Genomic DNA, 20,471 nt, shown 5'->3' with positions numbered 1-20,471 from the left:
ATGGTTTTTGGGAAACAAGACATTCATATGACCTCAAATTATCACTCCACAGATTATTATTAATCGAGGAGGGGAAGATCCTCCTCAAATGGAAAACGTGTCAAGCATCACAATAACCAGACAGGTATCTGTCTTTAGTAAAGGGACAGGCTTACATTTTGTGTCTCCTATTTTGGCACAAATTCTTCAAATATGTCACAGTCATGAAAGATAGAAAGGCAGAGGGATTCATGCGACATGACAACTAATGCTACATGAGATATTTCGATCCTGGGAAAGAAAAATAGCTATGAAAGACAGATAATGAAATCTGAACATGGCATATATAGACACTGAATCAATGTTAATTAATTAAGTTCCTTAAGAAGGCACGGTGGCTCACGCCTATAATCCTAGCACTCTGGGAGGCCCACGCAGGTGGATTTCTTGAGCTCAGGAGTTTGAGACCAGGCTGAACAAAAGTGAGACCTTATCTCTACTAAAACTACAGAAAAACTAGCCAGGTGTGGTGGTGTGTGCCTGTAGTCCCAGCTATTTGGGAAGCTGAGGCAAGAGGATTGCTTAAGCCCAAAAGTTTGCGGTTGCTGTGTGAGCTAAGATGACCCCATGGCACTCTACCCAAGGAAAGAGTAAGACACTGTCCTCCCCTAGCCAAAAAAGCAAATGTGACAAAATATTAACTTTGGAATCTACCAATGTCCACTGTATCATTCTTTGACCCTTACTGCAGATTTAAAAGTTTTCCAAAGAATACATTTGGAAAATTAAGGAGGAAAAAAAATTAAAATTCAAATCTTTTGAAAGGAACATTAAAAACAAATGAGTCCCTTCAAAATAAAGGTCTACTCAAAGTCATCCTTATTTTTCCAAGAGAAATAATACAGTAGAACCTCTGTAAGCTGACTACTGGAAGAACTGTAATAAACTGGTCAACACACGGAGGTGGTCAACATAAGGAACTAAGCCTACTATACTGATATGCACACGTGGTGCATGTCCAGTCTAGGAAAATTATGTCAACTTGAGGTAATCAGCTATGGAGGGAGGTTCTTTTTTTTTTATCCATATACTGCTAACAGTATCATGAAGAAAATTCCACATCTTCCCTGAGATAAATTCTAGATGTCAAGTATTTGACAAGTGTCGATTATTTTTTTTTTGCAGTTTTTAGCCGGGGCTGGGTTTGAACCCGCCACCTCCAGCATATGGGGCTGGTGCCCTACCCCTTTGAGCCACAGGCACCGCCCGACAGGTGTCAATCTTTTAAAACATTTTTCTTTTCTTTTCTTTACTTTCTTTTTTTTTTTTGTGGTTTTTGGCTGGGGCTGGGTTTGAACCCGCCACCTCCAGCATATGGGACCGGTGCCCTACTCCTTGAGCCACAGGCGCCGCCCTAAAACATTTCTAAAGCAGTAGGACCAAGCTGTGATGGCAAAATTTTTTAACAATTCAAACTTCTGCTACTTCTCAATAGGAAGTCCCATATCTGTTCCAAGAACACCAGAAAAACAAGTTCTCCACCCTCCCAAGTTTAGTCAATGTGATTTATTCTGCATTTCAATACCCTTTGCCAACACTATTCTATTGTTCCTATCTCCACGACCATAAATCCTAAAATATTTTTAGTAAGATACTTTTTAGGGACTGGATGATGAACATGTAAGACACGGTATAAACATTTTTGGTAACTGTCAAAATGGAGAATTAATTCTAAACACTGTAAGTTTATTTATTCAACATTTGTTAGACATCTGGTGAGAAAATCTCTTGCACTCAAGAAGCTAACAACTCAGCACACACAAAACATGTATACAAGTAAACATGCAGGTATGTCTGTATAGGGATAGGTGTACACACATGTTAAAAAAGCAAGAAATGACAAAGGCTTCTTAAAATTTAAGTGAGGATGAAATCAAGAAATGACAAATTCAGGGCGGCACCTGTGGCTCAGTGAGTAGGGCGCCGGCCCCATATGCCGAGGGTGGCGGGTTCAAACCCAGCCCCGGCCAAACTGCAACAAAAAAATAGCTTGGTGTTGTGGCGGGCGCCTGTAGTCCCAGCTGCTCGGGAGGCTGAGGCAAGAGAATCGCGTAAGCCCAAGAGTTAGAGGTTGCTGTGAGCTGTGTGACGTCATGGCACTCTACCCGAGGGCAGTACAGTGAGACTCTGTCTCTACAAAAAAAAAAAAAAAAAAAGAAATGACAAATTCAGAGATGTCTGATGCATGATGAATAAGGAAACTGAGGTAGGAAGGCTTGCTAAAAGAGCACATTAAATATTTGCATAGGCTCGGCACCTGTAGCACAGCGGCTAGGGCTCCAGCCACATACGCCAGAGCTGGTGGGCTCGAATCTAGCCTGGGCCTGCCCAACAACAATGACAACTACAACCAAAAAATAGCCAGGTGTTGTGGTGGGTGCCTGTAGTCCCCGGTACTTGGGAAGCGGAGGCAAGAGAATCACGTAAGCCCAAGAGTTTGAGGCTGCTGTGAGATGTGACGCCATGGCACTCTACCCAGGGTGATAGCTTAAGACTGTTCCAAAAAAACCAAAAAACAAACAAAAAACCTGGGCGGCGCCTGTGGCTCAGTGAGTAGGGCGCCGGCCCCATATGCCGAGGGTGGCGGGTTCAAGCCCAGCCCCGGCCAAACTGCAACCAAAAAAATAGCCGGGCGTTGTGGCGGGCGCCTGTAGTCCCAGCTGCTCCGGAGGCGGAGGCAAGAGAATCATGTAAGCCCAAGAGCTGGAGGTTGCTGTGAGCCGTGTGATGCCACGGCACTCTACCAAGGGCAGTAAAGTGAGACTGTCTCTACAAAAAAAAAAAAAAAAGAAAAGAAAAAAAAACTTCTCTACCCTATAAAAATCTACAGATATCATGTACTAAACAAATAAAACTCTGAGCTAAAATGCCCAATACTTTCTGACTCTAGACTGGAGCTTAGGGGATAATCATCTCATACAAAATGTCACATGAATGTTAAGTACTTTCATATAAGTAAATTGACAACACACAGGGAACAGATTCACTTGACACATTCGTTAGCCTGATGCAGGACTTCTGCCAAATTACCTCTGTTCTCCAGTTTTCTTGTCTGTTACTTCATAAATACTTCAAAATTTGACTTTAAAAAGAAAAAATTGATCGTAAAAACACTTAATAAACACTGGCTGGGCACTGTGGCTCATACCTATAATCCTAGCACTGTGGGAGGCCGAGAGTGGAGGACTGCTTGAGCCCAGGAGCTCAAGACCAGCCTGAGCAACATAGTGAGACCTTGTCTCTACAAAAAATAATTTTAAGGCCAGGTGAGGTGGCTCACCCCAGTAATACTTGAATCCGGGGGGTGGGGGGGGGACAGAGGCGGGATGATCCCTTGAGCTCAGGAGACTAGCCTGAGCAAGAGCAAGATCCCACCTCTAAAAAAAAACAACATACAAAAACTTAGCTGGATGTTGTGGCAAGCACCTGTAGTCCCGATTACTTAGGAGGCTGAGGCAGGAGGATTGCTTGGGCCTGGGGATTGGATGATCATGCCACTGTACTCCAGACCCTTTTTCTTTAACAACCAAAAAAGAAAAAAACCTACTTCATAAATGCTGAGTACTATCAACATGTTTAAAAACAATTCTCAAGACTGAACACATCTGAGGTGACACTGCTGTAGCAGAAGCACATGGGCTGGCAGCTGTGCATGTAAAACAGGAAACAGATGAACATAGCAAGGCTGATTCAGAACAGACACCTTGAAGGCAAGGACTATGCTGCAAACTCCCAGGCTCTAAGCTCCATCACCTGCTACCACTGAGCAATGGTTCTCTTGCGCATTACTGTCTTTTACTACCCTTAAGAGACTGTTTACTGATGATTATAATATGTGAAAGTTTTAACTTTGCAAATTGCCCCTCGGGAATTTGAAAATCTAACTTTCCACTCCAACTGTGACCCAAATGCTTTACAGACCAATCACTTTTCTTCACTCAAATCAAATATCTGAATGTCTATGAAGGCTGCAGTACATGGTACAGAAGGCATAAACCTAAGATCCAGTCCCTGCCCTCAAGACGCTGAAAATTCAACTGAGTGGGTCCAGCCATCTGCAAAGAAGAAATCATACCAAAAGCAAAGGATAGCAGAAAATTCAGGGGACAGCAATGGAACCATCTCCCCAAGGTGGAACAGTGGAGGATGCATAGCGCACAATGTAAGAGGACGTTGGACTCCACTTTCCAGTTGGCAGACAGGGAAAACACTGAACTCTTAAGATAAATTAGCAGAATTATGCAGGTGTCAAAGGAGACTACAGGCCAGGCTCCTGTGGCTCATGCCTGTAATCGTAGCACTCTGGGAGGCTGAGGCAGGTGGACTGCTTGAGCTTACAAGTTCAAGACCAGCCAGACCCTGTCTCTACTAAAAATAGAAAAACTGAGGCAAGAGGATCTCTTAACCCTAAGAGTTGGAGGTTGTTGTGAAATATGTCACCATGACATTCTACCCAGGGCAACAGCTTGAGACTTTGTCTCAAAAAGAAAAAGTTGAGACTACAGGGTGGGTGATTTTTTTCTTTTGAGACGGTCTCACTTTGGCACCCTGAGTAGAGTGCTGTGCCGTCATAGCTCACAACAACCTCAAGCTCTTGGGCTCCAGCAATGAAGGGCTCATGAAGGACACATGCTAAGTTATTTCTGGTAAAGGATTTTAAAAAGATTTCTAGCTGCATCCAGGCAAGGTGCCTCACACCTATAATCCTAGCACTCTGGGAAGCTGAGGTGGGAGGATCCCTTGAGTTGAGGAGACCAGCCTGAGCAAGCAAGACCTGGTCTCTACTAAGAAAAAAAAATAGCTGGGTGTTGTGGAGGACACCTGTAGTCCCAGCTACTCGGGAGGCTGAGGCAAGAAAGATCACTGGAACCCAGGCGTTTGAGGTTGCTATGAGCTATGATGCCATAGCATTCTACTCAGGGCAACAGAATGAGACTTTGTTACACACACACACACACACACACACACACACACACACACACACACACACACACACACACACACACACACACACACACACACACACACACACACACACACACACACACACACACACACACACACACACACACACACACACACACACACACACACACACACACACACACACACACACACACACACACACACACACACACACACACACACACACACACACACACACACACACACACACACACACACACACACACACACACACACACACACACACACACACACACCCCCCCCCCCCCCCCTTATCAGGACACACTAAACTTGATTCAAAAGAAAAAGAAAAAAAATTTGATTCCAATCACCTACTTCTAGGACATAACAGGTATTCAAAAGGTTTATTTCAGATTAACAATGAACAAGATGACTTTGGGTTTACATAATTTTTATTTATTTTATTTTTGGAGACAGAGTTTCACTTTGTCACCCTCGGTAGAGTGCCGTAGCATCATAGTTCACAGCAACCTCAAACTCCTGGGCTTAAGTGATTCTCTTGCCTCAGTCTCCCAAGTAGCTAGGACTACAGGCGCCCACCACACGCCTGGCTATTTTTTGGTTGTATTAGTCATTGTTGTTTGGCAGGCCCGGGCTGGGTTCAAACCTGCCACCCCTGGTACATGTAGCTTGTGCCCTAGCTGCTGAGCTACCGGCGTCAAGCCAGGTTTACATAGTTTTTAAAGAGAATTTTTCTTACTAGGAAAAAGGTATTTATCATAGGGCAGCGCCTGTGGCTCAGTTGGTGAGGCGCCGGCCCCATATACCAAGGGTGGCGGGTTCAAACCCGGCCCCCGGCTGAACTGCAACAAAAAAATAGCCGGGTGTTGTGGCGGGCGCCTGTAGTCCCAGCTGCTCGGGAGGCTGAGACAAGAGAATCGCTTCAGCCCAGGAGTTGGAGGTTGCTGTGAGCTGTGTGATGCCATGGCACTCTACCGAGGGCCATTAAGTGAAACTGTCTCTATATTAAAAAAAAAAGGTATTTATCATAATCTGCTAAAATTGTAGACTCTCACATATTAATGAGAGCAATTAGATGTGTTATTAATTTAGTAACTTTACATGGGTGAATAGTCCAAAAGTTCCAGATTTTTTAGAGAAAATAATATCTTAGACTTTAAGCTATTTACTAGTCCTCTGAGAATACCAACACAAAAAACACAGCCTTAAAACTAAGGGGTAAGCTTTGTTTCTATGGATTAATTTTTCTTTTGAGCCAGTCTTATTATGCTGCCCTGGGTAGAGTGCCGTGGCATCACAGCTCACAGCAATCTCAAACTCTTGGGCTTAAGTGATTCTCTTGCCTCAGCCTCCCAAGTAGCTGGGACTATAGGCGCCCGCCACAACGCCTGGCTATTTTTAGAGATGAGGTCTCCATTTGGCTCAGGTTGGACTCAAAACTGTGGCCTCAGGCAATCCACCCACCTCTGCCTGTTTTCAATTCTTTAGATAATTACAAAACACTATAAATAAATCATTATTTAAAACCCAGAGTTAAAAGGTGAATGCTAACATAGCGAACTGTCATAGCTAACAGTTCTCCTCCTCATTTGTTATGTGAAAAACAATTAAAAATCTAAGTTACTTGTACTAAAATACAAATATACATATCAACACTCAATATTAAGTTTGGTAACATTAAATTTATTTTATTGCTACCTTGTATATGATGGTTACAAGAATAAAATGTATTAAATGTACCTAGGAAAGGCTGGGCACCTGTAGCTCAAGCAGCTAGGGTGCCAGCCACATACACCAGAGCTGGTGGGTTCAAATCCAGCCCAGGCATGCCAAACAACAACGACAACTACAACCAAAAAAAGAAAGCCAGGTGTTGTGGCGGGTGCCTGTAGTCCCAGCTACTTGGGAGGCTGAGGCAAGAGAATCACTTAAGCCTAAGAATTTGTGGTTGCTGTGAGCTGTGACTCCATAGCACTCTACCCAGGACGAAAGCTTGAGACTCTGTCTCACCAAAAAAAAAAAAAACAAAAAAAAAAAGAAAGAAATGTATGGCTTGGTACCTGTAGCTCAAGCAGCTAAGGCACCAGCCACATACACCAGAGCCAGCGGGTTCAAATCTGGTCCAGGCCTGCCAAACAATGACAACTACAACCAAAAAATAGCAGGGCATTTTGGTGGACATCTGTAGTCCCAGCTACTTGGGAGGCTGAGGCAAGAGAATCTGCTTAAGCCCAGGAGTTGGAGGTTGCTGTGAGCTGTGATGCCAGAGCACTCTACCCAGGGTGACAGCTTGAGGTTCTGTCTCCAAAAAAAAGAAAAAAAAAAAGATACCTAGGAAAGGCTTGATGCCCGTAGCACAGTGGTTACGGCACCAGCCACATAAACCAAGGGTGGAGGATTCGAACCTGGACTGGGCCTGCTAAACAACCGGAACAAAAAAATAACTGAAGGCAGCGCCTGTGATTCAGTGGGTAGGGCACTGGACCCATTTAGAGGGTAGCAGGTTCAAACCCGGCCCCAGCCAAACTGCAACAAAAAAATAGCCGGGCATTGTGGCAGGCTCCTGTAGTCCCAGCTACTTGGTAGGCAAGAGAACTGCCTAAGCCCAGGAGTTGGAAGTTGCTGTGAGCTGTGACGCCACAGCATTTTGCCGAGAACGATAAAGTGGGACTGTTTCTAAAAACAAAACAAAACAACCTAGGAAAAAATACTTCCCTTAAAAAAATGGCAAGAAGGGCGGCACCTGTGGCTCAAGGAGTAGGGCACTGGTCCCATATGCCAGAGGTGGCGGGTTCAAACCTAGCCCTGGCCAAAATCCAAAAAAAAAAAAAAAATGGCAAGAAATAAAAAGTGAGGGAGAAATACCCTGTGGATTAAGAAATTCAGGCCATGGCGGCACCTATGGCTCAGTGAGTAGGGCGCCGGCCCCATATGCCGAGGGTGGCGGGTTCAAACCCAGCCCCGGCCAAACTGCAACAAAATAAAAAAATAGCCGGGCGTTGTGGCGGGCGCCTGTAGTCCCAGCTGCTCGGGAGGCTGAGGCAAGAGAATCGTGTAAGCCCAAGAGTTAGAGGTTGCTGTGAGCCGTATGACGCCACGGCACTCTACCCAAGGGCGGTACAGTGAGACTCTGTCTCTACAAAAAAAAAAAAAAAAAAAAAAGAAATTCAGGCCAGGAGAGGTAGCTCACATATGTAATACTAGCCTCTGGGAGGCCGGGGCTGGTGGATTGCCCTAAGCTCAAAGGTTCGAGACTAGCCCGAGCAAGAGAGAGACCCCCTTTCAAAAAATAGCTGGGCGTTGTGGCAGCTGTAGTCCCAGCTACTTGGGAGGTTGAGGCAAGAGGATTGCTTAAGCCCAAGAGTTTGAGGTTGCTGTGAGCTATGAGGCCATGACATTCTACTGAGGGTGAGAAAGTGAGAGCCTATCTCCAAAAAAAGGAAAAGAAAAACCATCCCAGCCCATCTATGCTCCACAGATACTCCTTCCTTAACAGAAAATTTAGCTTAAGTAGCAATTCTGTCTTTAGTCTCTAAAGGAGCACAAAAACCTTTGCCCCTATTCTGCTCTCCAGAGCTAAAACTTCCTCCCATTCCCTGAGGTTCAGGAGCTGTTATCACTGCTGTTAGTGCTTCTCTTTTAAGGGCCACCTACACTTAAGGGGCTTAGTTTTCCTTCCTCTTAAAGTGAAGCTTCCAGAGCCTTGCCATTCTTGCTACTACCTTCTTTATAGGTTTAGTCTGTTAGCTACTAAGATATGATTCCCAGACTGATCACAATATTAAGATATGGTTCCCAGATTGATAAGCATATTCTGGATTTCTGAGAGTAGAGACTTTTATCAATTTTGCAACTGGTCTTTACACAAAGTAGCACCAAACTACACTACTCAAGGTACACCAGCATGCAGTTGCAGAATTTGAAAAAAAAAGGAAAAAGACACCTTCTTGGAACATTCTTGGTAAGGCAATAAAATGACTTTATGAAGTCATGACCCACTTTTTAATAGCCCATGATTAAGAATGGATGGTACACACAAAGCACTTGCGAGCTGCAAGCTGAACTAGCTTGGAATACCAGTTTTTAACCTACAGACATTTTCTTGAAAATTAAGTTAGCCTGTTGCTTCAAGTAAAACAATCAATAGTATTTGTTGTCAATGGTAAAATTCAAGCTTTCAAGCAAAAAATAGTGTTTTAAGCTGGGTGCAGTGGCTCATGCTTAGCACTCTGGGAGGCCAAGGCAGGTAGACTGCTTGAGTTCAAGAGTATGAGATCAGCCTGAGCAAGAGAGAGACCCATCTACTAAAAATAGAAAAAACTATCTGGGCATGGTGGTACACACCTGCAGACACAGCTACTCAGGAGGCAAGTGAATCACTTGAGCCCAAGAGTTTGAGGTTGCTGTAGGTTATGATGATGCCAGGGCACACTACCCAGGGCGGAAAAAGTAAGAATTTATCTCAAAAAAAAAAAAAAAAAAAAAAAAAAGTCTTTCAGAAAACTTGTATCCATCAATGTAAGTTTGACAGCCTTTCAATATTCAAAGACTTTTCTGAGATCAAGGTGACGTTAATACACACGACTTCTGATACTATATAACAAAATGTATCAACGTTTGGAAAATCTGAATACATCAGTAAACAGATGTTTTGCAAGTCACCAACACATTACAAAATCACATCTTGGTAAACAATCTATTCAAAGTACAATTTAAAGGTAAAGGGTCAGGCCTGTAATTTAGCACTCTGGGAGGCTGAGAGAGGTGGATTGCCTGAGTTCAGGAGTTCGAGACCACACTGAGCAAGAGAGAGACCTTGTCTCCAAAAATAGGGCGGCACCTGTGGCTCAGTGAGTAGTGCACCAGCCCCATATACCAAGGGTGGTGGGTTCAAAGCCAGCCCCGGCCAAACTGCAACAAAAAAAAATAGCCGGGCATTGTGGTGGGCGCCTGTAGTCCCACCTACTCGGGAGGCTGAGGCAAGAGAATTACCTAAACCTAGGAGTTGGAGGTTGCTGTGAGCTGTGACATCACAGTACTCTACTAAGGGTGATAAAGTGAGACTCTGTCTCTAAAAAAATAAAAATAAAAATAGCTGGGCATTGTGGCAAGCGCCTGTAGTACCAAATACTACTCTGGAGGGTGAGGCAAGAGGATTGATTTAGCCCAGAGATTTGAGGTTGCTGTGAGCTATGGAGATGCCACAGCACTCTACTAAGGGTGACAAAGTGAGACTCTGTTTCCAAAAAAAAAAAAAGAGGGCGGCACCTATGGCTCAGTGAGTAGGGCGCCAGTCCCATATACCAAGGGTGGAGAGTTCAAACCCGGCCCCAGCCGAACTGCAACAAGAAAACAGCCGGGCGTTGTGGTGGGCGCCTATAGTCACAGCTACTTGGGAGGCTGAGGCAGGAGAATCGCCTAAGCCCAGGAATTGGAGGTTGCTGTGAGCAGTGTGGCGCCACAGCACTCTACTGAGGGCGATAAAGTGGGACTTAGCAAGCAAGCAAGCAAGCAAGAACATAACTCCTTTCCAAATTATTGCAGAACCTCTATAAACTGACCACCCAAGGGAACATAACTAACTTGTCAACATGGGGGAAGGGGGGTGTCAACATAAGGAACTAGGCCTTAGTACATGAGGTGTATGTCTGGTATATGAAAACTAACTGGTCAACTTGAGGTGGTCAATGTAGGGAGGTGGCCAACTATGGAGGCTGTACTGTATTTATCTGTGCAATGTTGAATGTTTCTTCAAAATACATCCCAAGAGTGAAGACAGGTATAAGAAATCAGCTATCTTCCACAAAGCCATACATTTGAAAGATTCTGAAAAAGCAACTGATTACATATTATAGAATAGTGGGCAGACCAAAGGAAAATTATAGTCTCCACCCACACTGTACTGGAGTACAATGTTTAAATGGAGGAACCATTTTTTCTTTTCTTTTTTTTTTTTTGGAGACAGAATCTTACTATGTCCCCCTTGGTAGAGTGCGGTGGCATCACAGCTCACAGCAACCTCAAACCCTTGGGCTTAGGTGATTCTCTGGCCCCAGCCTCCCGAGTAGCTGGGCCTATAGGAGCCCACCACAATGCCCAGCTATTTTTTGTTGTAGTTGTCATCATTATTGTTTAGCAGGCCCCGGCTGGGTTACAAACCCCCAGCCCTGGTGTATGTGGCCAACGCCCTAACCACTGAGCTACAGGCGCCAAGCTGAGGCACCATGTTTTTCATGGAGTATAGACACACTTGAGCACATCAGAGGGCTCTAGCAAGATGGGAAATTTTAGAAATCATGACATGACATGGAGAAAACATTAAAGAACAAGGACATGCAACCTAACAAAAGAAATCTTAGATGTTATGCCTGCCATTAAGTTCTGTCAAAATCATATAGTCACGTTTACATCATAGTTGGAGCGTGCAAAGTTTTACCAAATGCATGAATAGTGGAAAGGTAAAGAGGTGGGGGAAGCTCTCCTTCAGTTTCTATGAGAAACTGGAAGTTGATCTCAGACTGACATGAAAGCATTCTGTTGTATAGGTTCTATATAAGGAACATATATAAGGAGTCCTGGGAAGAAACCTTAAAATTGTGAAGTGTTTCTGGAACACTGAGGTTAATTTCTAATAGAAATATAAATTTTTGCCAGCATGAGTACCACAGCAAGACACTGTCTCTACAAAAAAACAAATTAGTGGGGCGTTGTGGCAGGCGCCTGTAGTTCCTGCTCCTTGGGACAAGAGAATTGCTTAAGCCCAAGAGTTTGAGGTTGCTATGAGTTGTGACGCCACTGCACTTACTGAGGGCAACATAGTGAGACTCTGTCTCAAACAAACAAACAAACAAATTAGCTAAGCAGATGGTGTGTGCCTATGGGCAGGAGGACTGCTAAAGCACAGGAGTTTTAGGATAAAGTGAGCCATGACGACATCCCTACACTAGCCAGGGATATAAGATGTAAGACACTGTTTCAACAAATAAAGGAAAAAATAACTTTTTTTTTTTTTCGAGAGACAGAGTCTTACTTTGTCACCCTTGGTAGAATGCCATGGCATCACAGCTCACAGCAATGTCAAACTCTTGGACTCAGTGATTCTCTTGCTTCAGCCTCCTAAGTAGCTGGGACTGTAGGTGACCACCACAACACCTGGCTAGTTTTTCTATTTTCATAAGAGATGCGGTCTTACTCTTGCTCAGGCTGGTCTTGAATTCCTACGCTTAGGCAATGTACCCACCACACAAGCTTCCCAGAGTGCTAGGATTACAGGCATGAGCCACCAAACCTGGCCAAAGTAAAATAAAATATATTTTCTAACAAATTAAGTGGAACTAGGCTCAGCGCCTGTAGCACAGTGGTTACAGTCACATACACGAAGGGTGGTGGTTTTGAACCTGGCCCAAGTCAGCTAGACAACAATGACAGCTGCAACAAAAAATAGCTGGGTGTTGTGGTCGCCTGTAGTCCCAGCTATTTGGGAGGCTAAGGCAAGAGAACTGCTTAAGCCCAAGAGTTTAAGGTTGCTGTGAGCTGTGACTCCACAGCACTCTACCAAGGGTAACATAGTGAGACTCTGTCTCAAAAAAAAAAAAAATTAAGCGGTACTATACTGCTTATGAAAACCTCAGAAACTGGGCGGCGCCTATGGCTCAGTGGGTAGGGCGCCGGCCCCATATACCGAGGTTGGCAGGTTCAAACCCAGCCCCGGCCAAACTGCAACAAAAAAATAGCCAGGCGTTGTGGTGGACGCCTGCAGTCCCAGCTACTCATGAGGCTGAGGCAAGAGAATTGCCTAAGCCCAGGAGTGGGAGGTTGCTGTGAGCTGTGATATCACAGCACTCTACGGAGGGTGATAAAGTGAAACTCTGTCTCTATTAAAAATAAAAAAAGAAAGAAAGCCTCAGAAACTAATATTTCAAGGAGAAATTCTATAACCAATTATTTTACAAGAACTAAGCACTCATTTTTAATATTGATGGTGCTCTATTCATAAAAAAAGTTTTTTTATGGGCGGCGCCTGTGGCTCAAGGAGTAGGGCGTGGGTCCCATATGCCAAAGGTGACAGGTTCAAACCTAGCCCCAGCCAAAAACCACCAAAAAAAAAAAAAAAGTTTTTTATGCCCATACAACAACTTCTTTTACTCGGCTTTAGAAATATAGCCAAGAAAATAAAAGCTCACTTCAGTTAACTCAACAGAACTTTCCCCACTACTACTAACCCAAAGAGAGAAATGTTTTAAGATAATAAAAACCTACAAATTAAGAGCTACCAATTATTAAGTGTTTTCTAAGTACCATGGACTGTGCTATCCATTTTAGATACATTTCAGGTAATACTCCCAAGAGCTTTAGAGAAGAATGGCTATCTCACAATTGGGAAAAAGGTGTTAGAGAAGTAAAAGAACTTGCCCCACCCAGATCACACAGCTAATGCGTGGCTGAGGTGGTAACTCAGACTCTGGTCTGCTTGATTCCAAGCCAGGGCTTATGGTTAACTGTACTTGTAGAGTTCTCTTAGTAAAACTAGGTATTTCTGCTAACACTTCATAGAGGATAATGGCTTGGAACCAAGCAAAGCAACACTGGGGATTGAAGAAAGGATGAGAGCAAACCCAAACAACTTGATGTCTGACAGTTAAGTGGGATTTTAGAAAAAGCTTTTCAAAAAAAAAAAGGATTTTCAGTACTTTTACAGACTGACAGACTATAGTATCAGTGGAAATAGCTATAATTTTTACACAGTAAATTCCTTCCCATTATAAGTCTTAAAATATGCTTAGACACAGAAAGTAGAATGATGGTTGCCAGTGACTTGGAGGGAAAAGGAAATGGGAAATTATTGTTTAATGAGTACAGTTTTCCTTTTACAAGATGTAGAGTTACAGAAATGGATGATGGTGATGGTTGCACAACATTACGAATTAAATTTAACACAACTGAACTATATGCTTAAAAATGTTAAAACAGTAAATTTTATGTTATGCATATTTTACCACTACCAAAAAATTGGAGGAAAACAATGCTCAGAAATTTAGACAGAGAAGCCAAGCTTAAGTCCTACTAGACTCAAAAGGTTAGAATTCTAAACTCCTTAACTAGATCCTGATAAAGAACACTTAAATTTGAGCTGGGTGTACACCTGTAAGTCAAAGGGAGGCTGAGGTGGGAGGGTTGCTTGAGCCCAGGAATTCAAATCTACCCTGGGCAACATGGTGGGACTCTGTCTCTATTAAAAGACAAGAAACTCTTAAATTTGTAGTTTTCAGGGCAGTGCCTGTGGCTCAGTGAGTAGGGTGCTGGCCCTATATATTGAGGGTGGCAGGTTTGAAGCCAGCCCCGGCCAAACTACAACAAAAAAGTAGCCAGGTATTGTGGCAGGCACCTATAGTCCCAGCTACTCGGGAGGGTGAGGCAAGAGAACTTCCTAAGCCTAAGAGCTGGAGGTTGCTGTGAGCTGTGACGCCACAGCACTCTACTGAGGATGACAAAACAAAACTCTGTCTCTTAAAAAAAAAATTTGTAGTTTTCAGCAAATTATCAATTCTTGCTACTTCCAAGTTTCAATCTAATTCTTAGGATTGAAGGGTTTGGGTTTAAGCCTTGTAAAGCTTTATTGCAATGAGAAATGTAAAATCAGTATTCACTGCAGTTTATTGCCAATGGCAAATGAAAAACTGAAAAATCAGGAAGATACTTTACCAAACTGCAAAACAAAGTTCATCAAGATTTAGTACAATCAACTCTTGATAATTTGGAATTCTGTTTTGATTTGCTGGCGGGCGTGGTGGCTAACACTTGTAATCCTAGCACTCTGGAAGGCTGAGGCAGGAGGATAGCTTGACCTCAGGAGCTTGAGGGTAGCCTGAGCAAGAGTGAGACCCCATCTCTACAAAAATAGAAAAATAAGCCAGGCGCGGCAGCAGTTGTCTATTGTTCCAGCTACACAGGAGGATCGCTTGAACCCAGAAGTTCGAGGCTGCTGTGAGTTAGGCTGGAACCACTGCACTCTATCCTGGCCAACAGAGCAAGATTCTGTCTCAAAAAAGAAATGTTTTGATTTGCTGCTGAACAACAATGCAGCCCCTGGTTCTCACCTTGGCTGCTCTGAACATAACTTCACAGGACTGGGTGAAAAAAGCAGTCACTCAATATTGCTTCCTGACAACTGTACTGGTTATTAAACACAAGTACAAAATAAACTTGTGGGGAAGACTAATTATTAAAACCACATTATTAGAGGATATTTGTTCATTTCAAGCCTGCTATTTCTTTCACCTAGTGAAAAGCAATTAAAAGTTCCCCCTCCAAGTCACTGGCAACCACCATTCGACTTTCTGTGTCGAAGCACATTTTAAACACCTAGTCTAAGGTGTTTCAGACCAGGGAGAAGGTCAAGAACGAAAACAGTACAAGACTGGCTTTCCATTGTTGGGAATCTGAGACAAGCAGTGAGACATCTGTTGATGTGAACATAATTCAGTTAACAAAGGAAACTATCAATGAAGAGTATCTGAACAACTATGCTACCATTCTACTAAATTTCAGAGATCCCAATAATAGAACTACTGGTCTTATGAAATTAAAATAACACTGACTCTCTGGAACAGAAAAAGCTTTTGTGCAGACTATGCTACTCTATCCCTGGTCCTCTGAAATTTCCCCACCCACTCCAGATATATGTATAAATGAAATACACAAACTCACCAAAAAGTTCTAAAAACTACTTTTAGGAAACTGAGCAGTATTTCTATATTCTTACATGAATATGAAATCAAATGGAAAATTCCACAAAAGTCAGATGTAGAAGATGCTTAGCAGTAAAGGGACTCTTATACCAGGAAGTTTAAGAGATGCACAGTGCCATCTAGTAAGTACTCTCTCATATCAGGTTTTGGAGTCCATCTGGGCAAATGGCTAACACTTTCATTTGCCTTTTGATATATGAAATTAATAGCTCTTAGAGAATTTTACTTTTGATCTCTTTTAAATTGCACAAGGTACCCTTGATTATCAAAATTTAACATGGACTAAAAGTCTAAGTACTTAATGCCATCAGAAGGCTAGCAGATTAGTCTAAAGACAGAATTTTAAAAAATCTCCAGGCACCATCTCATTGTAGTTCCACTGCAAATAAAACTCCTTGGAACTGCCTTGAATTGAACCACTCTGTTTAAGCAAATTTTCCTGGGCCCTTCTGAACATTTTTTGAAATTTTAAAAAAAAAAAAAAGGTTATTCAATTTCAAGATGACTGAAGTACAAATTTAATGTCTAGAAACCTAACCCACAGGCAATAATTTTACATGTCATCCAACACGTTTCTTTTTTATTAGCAAATAAAATATTCTCTGAAATAACAGGTGGCTCCACCAATCCTAACTTTCAAGCTACACTGTCATAAATGATACTGGGTACACTCCTCCATCACGACAAGCCTTTGTTACCGCCACTAACAAACCAAGGTATTAAAAGGATCATTCTCTACTAAACGAAGATACTTTTTGGACTACAACCCAGGAGAGACTGGATGCTTCAGCAGGTATTATTGTGCTATTAACCTGGGAAATTAATCCTTTCTATATAGAAGAACGCAAAGGAGTGTGTCCTTGACAAAGAAAGATCAAGATGTTTGTAGCCTATATTCTAAATTCTGTATAAGCATAACCTATTTGGGGGAGGGGGTGTGTGAGACAGAGTCTCACTATGTTGCCCTAGCTAGAGTGTCATGGCATGTGAGCCTAGCTCACAGCAACCTCAAACTCCTGGGTTCAAGCGATCCTCTTGCTTTAACCTCCCATGTAGCTAAGGCTACAGGCGCCGGCCACAACACCTGGCTAACTGATATAACTTCTATTAAAAAAGGAAACCACACACACACTGTGTGTTTTTGGAATTAAACACCATAAGCTTTCTAGTCACCAAAGATTTTTCTTTTAAACAAGGTGCTTCAATTATAATCTTCTGCATTTGGCCAGAATCAGAACCTGCCTAAGTGCTGTTCCTTCTACAGGTTAGAGAGAAACTACGAAGAATTAAAATTTTCTGTGCCACCAAGCACGTACCACCTGTCAATAAGGCACTCCGAACCAGAAAAAATTAGCTAACAAAAAATGCTAAGATGTATTTGTTCTCGTTTATCTTCCCCTCCTCTGGCTTACCCAAGGCTCACGCTGCCAAATCCCTGCCTCACACGTAAAGCGAAGGAAATCGCCCCTCTCTTGGCCTCCGACCTTACCCTTACCCTCTCTGATTAGCCTCATGGCGAAGGGAGCAGTGCAGACAGACAACAGGAGGCCACGGAAAAGATCGGAGACCGGAGCAGGGCAGGCCGCAGCCCCCACCCTGGCGCTGCAGCAGAACCCCGCGCTAGCCCTGCCGAAGGGAGAACGGGGTGGGAAGCAGGCGCTCGTCCTCGGTCACTGGGCGCCACTGCGGTCTGGCCCTGCGGCCAAGACAGGACAAAAATGACACGTCGTCGTAGTCAGGAAGTAGACCGAGGGATCTGTCCCGCGACCACGGCCCCGGGAACCTAACTGCCGCCGCCCCTTCCCCGAGCGCGCCATTTCCAGGCCCGGGCACTCAGGGCGCCTCTCCCAGGCCTCCACGGGCCCAGCTGGGCTCCTGCCTCTCGCCGCCCGGGGTGAGCGCAGGACGGCCGCTGCCCCGAAGCCCCCAACTCGGGCCACCCCCAGCCCCGGTAGGGTCCCGCGTAGCCCGCCTCACCCTCTGCCACCGCCGAAGCTGCTGTAGGCCCGATCGTCGTAGGTATCGAAGTCCGCCATTTGCCGTCTCCGCTCCGAGAGGAACCAGGGTGAGCGAGGAAGGACCCCGCAATATAACTCCCCCCGCCCCGCCTCCGGGGCTGTCCACCGTGCCGCCTGATCGCAAATCGCACGCACGCACGCGCGCGCGCGCGCACGTACGCCGCGCCGCGCCCGGCCTGGGGCGACGGGCAGCTGCTGGCCCTGAGCTCTCTGCGGCCCACGTGGTGCTGCTGAGCGTTGGCTGCGTGCCCGGCTTGCCGCCCAAGCCCATTGTGTGCTGGCCCTGAGGCTTCAGCCGCGGTAGCCTCCGGTCCCCGCCCCGCCCGGATGCGCCGGCCTTCGTCTGCCTCGCCGGGGGTTCCCTCCCCGGTTACGCTTGGAATCCTTCACAGGCCCACTGCATTTTTTTTTGTCGCTTAGTTTTTCGAACTCCAGACCTGGCAGGGACCCGGGAGGCCTGCTGTGTTTGGCCCGCACTTCGACACACCTCTTCCGGCCAAGTGGTCGCCGGGTAACATCCAAGTAAAGGCTACCTCCTGCAGGCGGAGACCTCACGGAGCTCGACACACACGGAGGATGCCCAGAGGGGCAGGGCCTGGAAGGGGCGTGAGGTGTGGGAGGCAGACACGAACCCTACCTTCAAGCATCGCGCTGCTGGAGTATTGTGGGGTTTAAGGTTAAGAGTGCAGGTTGTCGAAGTAGAGAATCCGCAGTTCTGATTTTGCAGAAGTCATTGGGCTGGAAAAGAATTGAATGCTGATGTGAATTCCATCATCTAGGAATAGCAAAGATGGTTATGCAGTGAGAATTAATTACGCTGATGATGTCTAGGTTTGTGATTGAGACTGCGGTAATATTGCATACTCCTACCTTTGGATGCGGCAGTGCTGACGTACCCTGATATGTGTTGGCACAATTTTAGAAAAACATCATAGAATTTTCTTGCAATGTTTACCCAGGTATGTTAGGCTTAACCAGTACTTTTTTTTTTTTTGAGACAGAGTTTCACTTTGTCACCCTGGGTAGTGTCATGGCTTCACAGCTCACAGCAACCTCAAACTCTTGGGCTCAAGCGATTCTCTTGCCTTAGCCTCCCCAAGTAGCTGGGACTACAGGCGCCCGCCATAACGCCTGGCTATTTTTTGGTTGCAGCCGTCATTGTTTGGCGGGCCCGGGCTAGATTTGAACCCGCCAGCTCAGGCTTATGTGGCTGGCGCCTTAGCCGCTTGAGCCACAGGCGCCGACCACCTCAAACTCTTGAACTCAGGCGATTCTCTTGCCTCAGCTTCCGAAGTACCTGGGACTACAGGCGCCTGCCACAATGCCTGGTTATTTTTTTGGAGATGAAGTTTCACTTGCTCAGGCTGGTCTCAAACCTGTGAGCTCAGGCAATCCACCCACCTCAGCCTCCCAAGTGCTGGGATTACAGGGATGAGCCACCGCCCAGTACTTTTCATATTTAAGCATCTTCTCCTTTATGCCAGCACTGGAGTTGACAACTCATTTTTTGTTTGTTTTCTGTCCCTTTTTCTTTTCAAGTAACAAAACACTTTGCTATTGTTGCAAAGGGAAGGGCTTGAAAAACATGGCAAAAAATATTTTCTGTCTCTGCAACTTTTGGGGAACTGAAACCTGCATCCCTGCCTCAGGCCAGTGGTCAGGAGGGACAGGGAATGTATCTTGTTCTTTGTGCCCCAAGAATATAACTCAATGGAATCGTTTGGGTGGAAGTCACAACATCATCTTAGCTGAAGACAGGATGGGTAGTAGAGGTCATGAGAGCCACCGATGGTATGAATCTGGGCAGAGGCCATGAGATTATGGCATCAGAACCTTTAAGAACCCCAGGCTTCTGCTAAGAAGCATGAATTTTGATTTTGAGACCATTGTCTGCCATTTTCCTCTTTTGCTGGCAAAGTAAAAACTTTCTCCTCAATCTCTTTGTCCCTTTTTCTTTTTTTTTTTTTTGTAGAGACAGAGTCTCACTTTATGGCCCTCGGTAGAGTGCCGTGGCATCACACAGCTCACAGCAACCTCCAGCTCCTGGGCTTAAGCGATTCTCTTGCCTCAGCCTCCCAAGTAGCTGGGACTACAGGTGCCCGCCACAGCACCCGGCTATTTTTTTGTTGCAGTTTGGCCGGGGCTGGGTTTGAACCCGCCACCCTCGGCATATGGGGCCGGCGCCCTACTCACTGAGCCACAGGCGCCACCCTCTTTGTCCCTTTTTCTAATGCAGCCTCAGGGGACAAGCACTTTGGTAACATTATCAGACCCAGACTCTACCCGGGATCAATTAACCTGAGCTTCACCTCCTAACTAGCTAGATGATCTCAAGTTCCTTAACTTTTTATTTATTTATTTATTTATTTATTTATTTATTTATTTTGTAGAGACAGAGTCTCACTTTATGGCCCTCTGTAGAGTGCTGTGGCCTCACACAGCTCACAGCAACCTCCAACTCCTGGGCTTAAGCAATTCTCTTGCCTCAGCCTCCTGAGCAGCTGGGACTACAGGCGCCCACCACAACGCCCAGCTATTTTTTGGTTGCAGTTTGGCCGGGGCGGGTTTGAACCCGCCACCCTAGGTATATGGGGCCAGCGCCTTACCGACTGAGCCACAGGCGCCGCCCCTTTTTTTTTTTTTTGAGACACAATCTCACTTTGTTGCCCTCAGTAGAGTGCTGTGGCATCATAGCTCACTGCAAGCTCCAACTCTTGGA

The 20,471-nt window shown here is 45.0% G+C and overlaps 1 protein-coding gene across 2 annotated transcripts in view; it reads right to left on the bottom strand.

Moving 5' to 3' along the window:
- EIF4H (eukaryotic translation initiation factor 4H) overlaps nucleotides 1-17,948 on the bottom strand; it is a 30,703-nt gene extending 12,755 nt beyond the window's left edge. The window contains exon 1 of one of the 2 annotated variants that reach the window (XM_053557071.1): nucleotides 17,712-17,948. In XM_053557071.1, coding sequence (XP_053413046.1) covers nucleotides 17,712-17,770 — 59 coding nt within the window. In that variant the 5' untranslated portion in view covers nucleotides 17,771-17,948. The remainder of the gene's footprint in view (nucleotides 1-17,711) is intronic. The other variant, XM_053557072.1, reaches the window with a different exon arrangement.
- Between the last annotated feature and the right edge of the window lie 2,523 nt (nucleotides 17,949-20,471).

The sequence above is a fragment of the Nycticebus coucang genome, chromosome 12, assembly GCF_027406575.1.
Source record: "Nycticebus coucang isolate mNycCou1 chromosome 12, mNycCou1.pri, whole genome shotgun sequence".
Lineage (NCBI taxonomy): Eukaryota > Metazoa > Chordata > Mammalia > Primates > Lorisidae > Nycticebus > Nycticebus coucang.
Note: the sequence above shows the minus strand (reverse complement) of the source record. Positions and strands in the feature narration are given on the sequence as shown.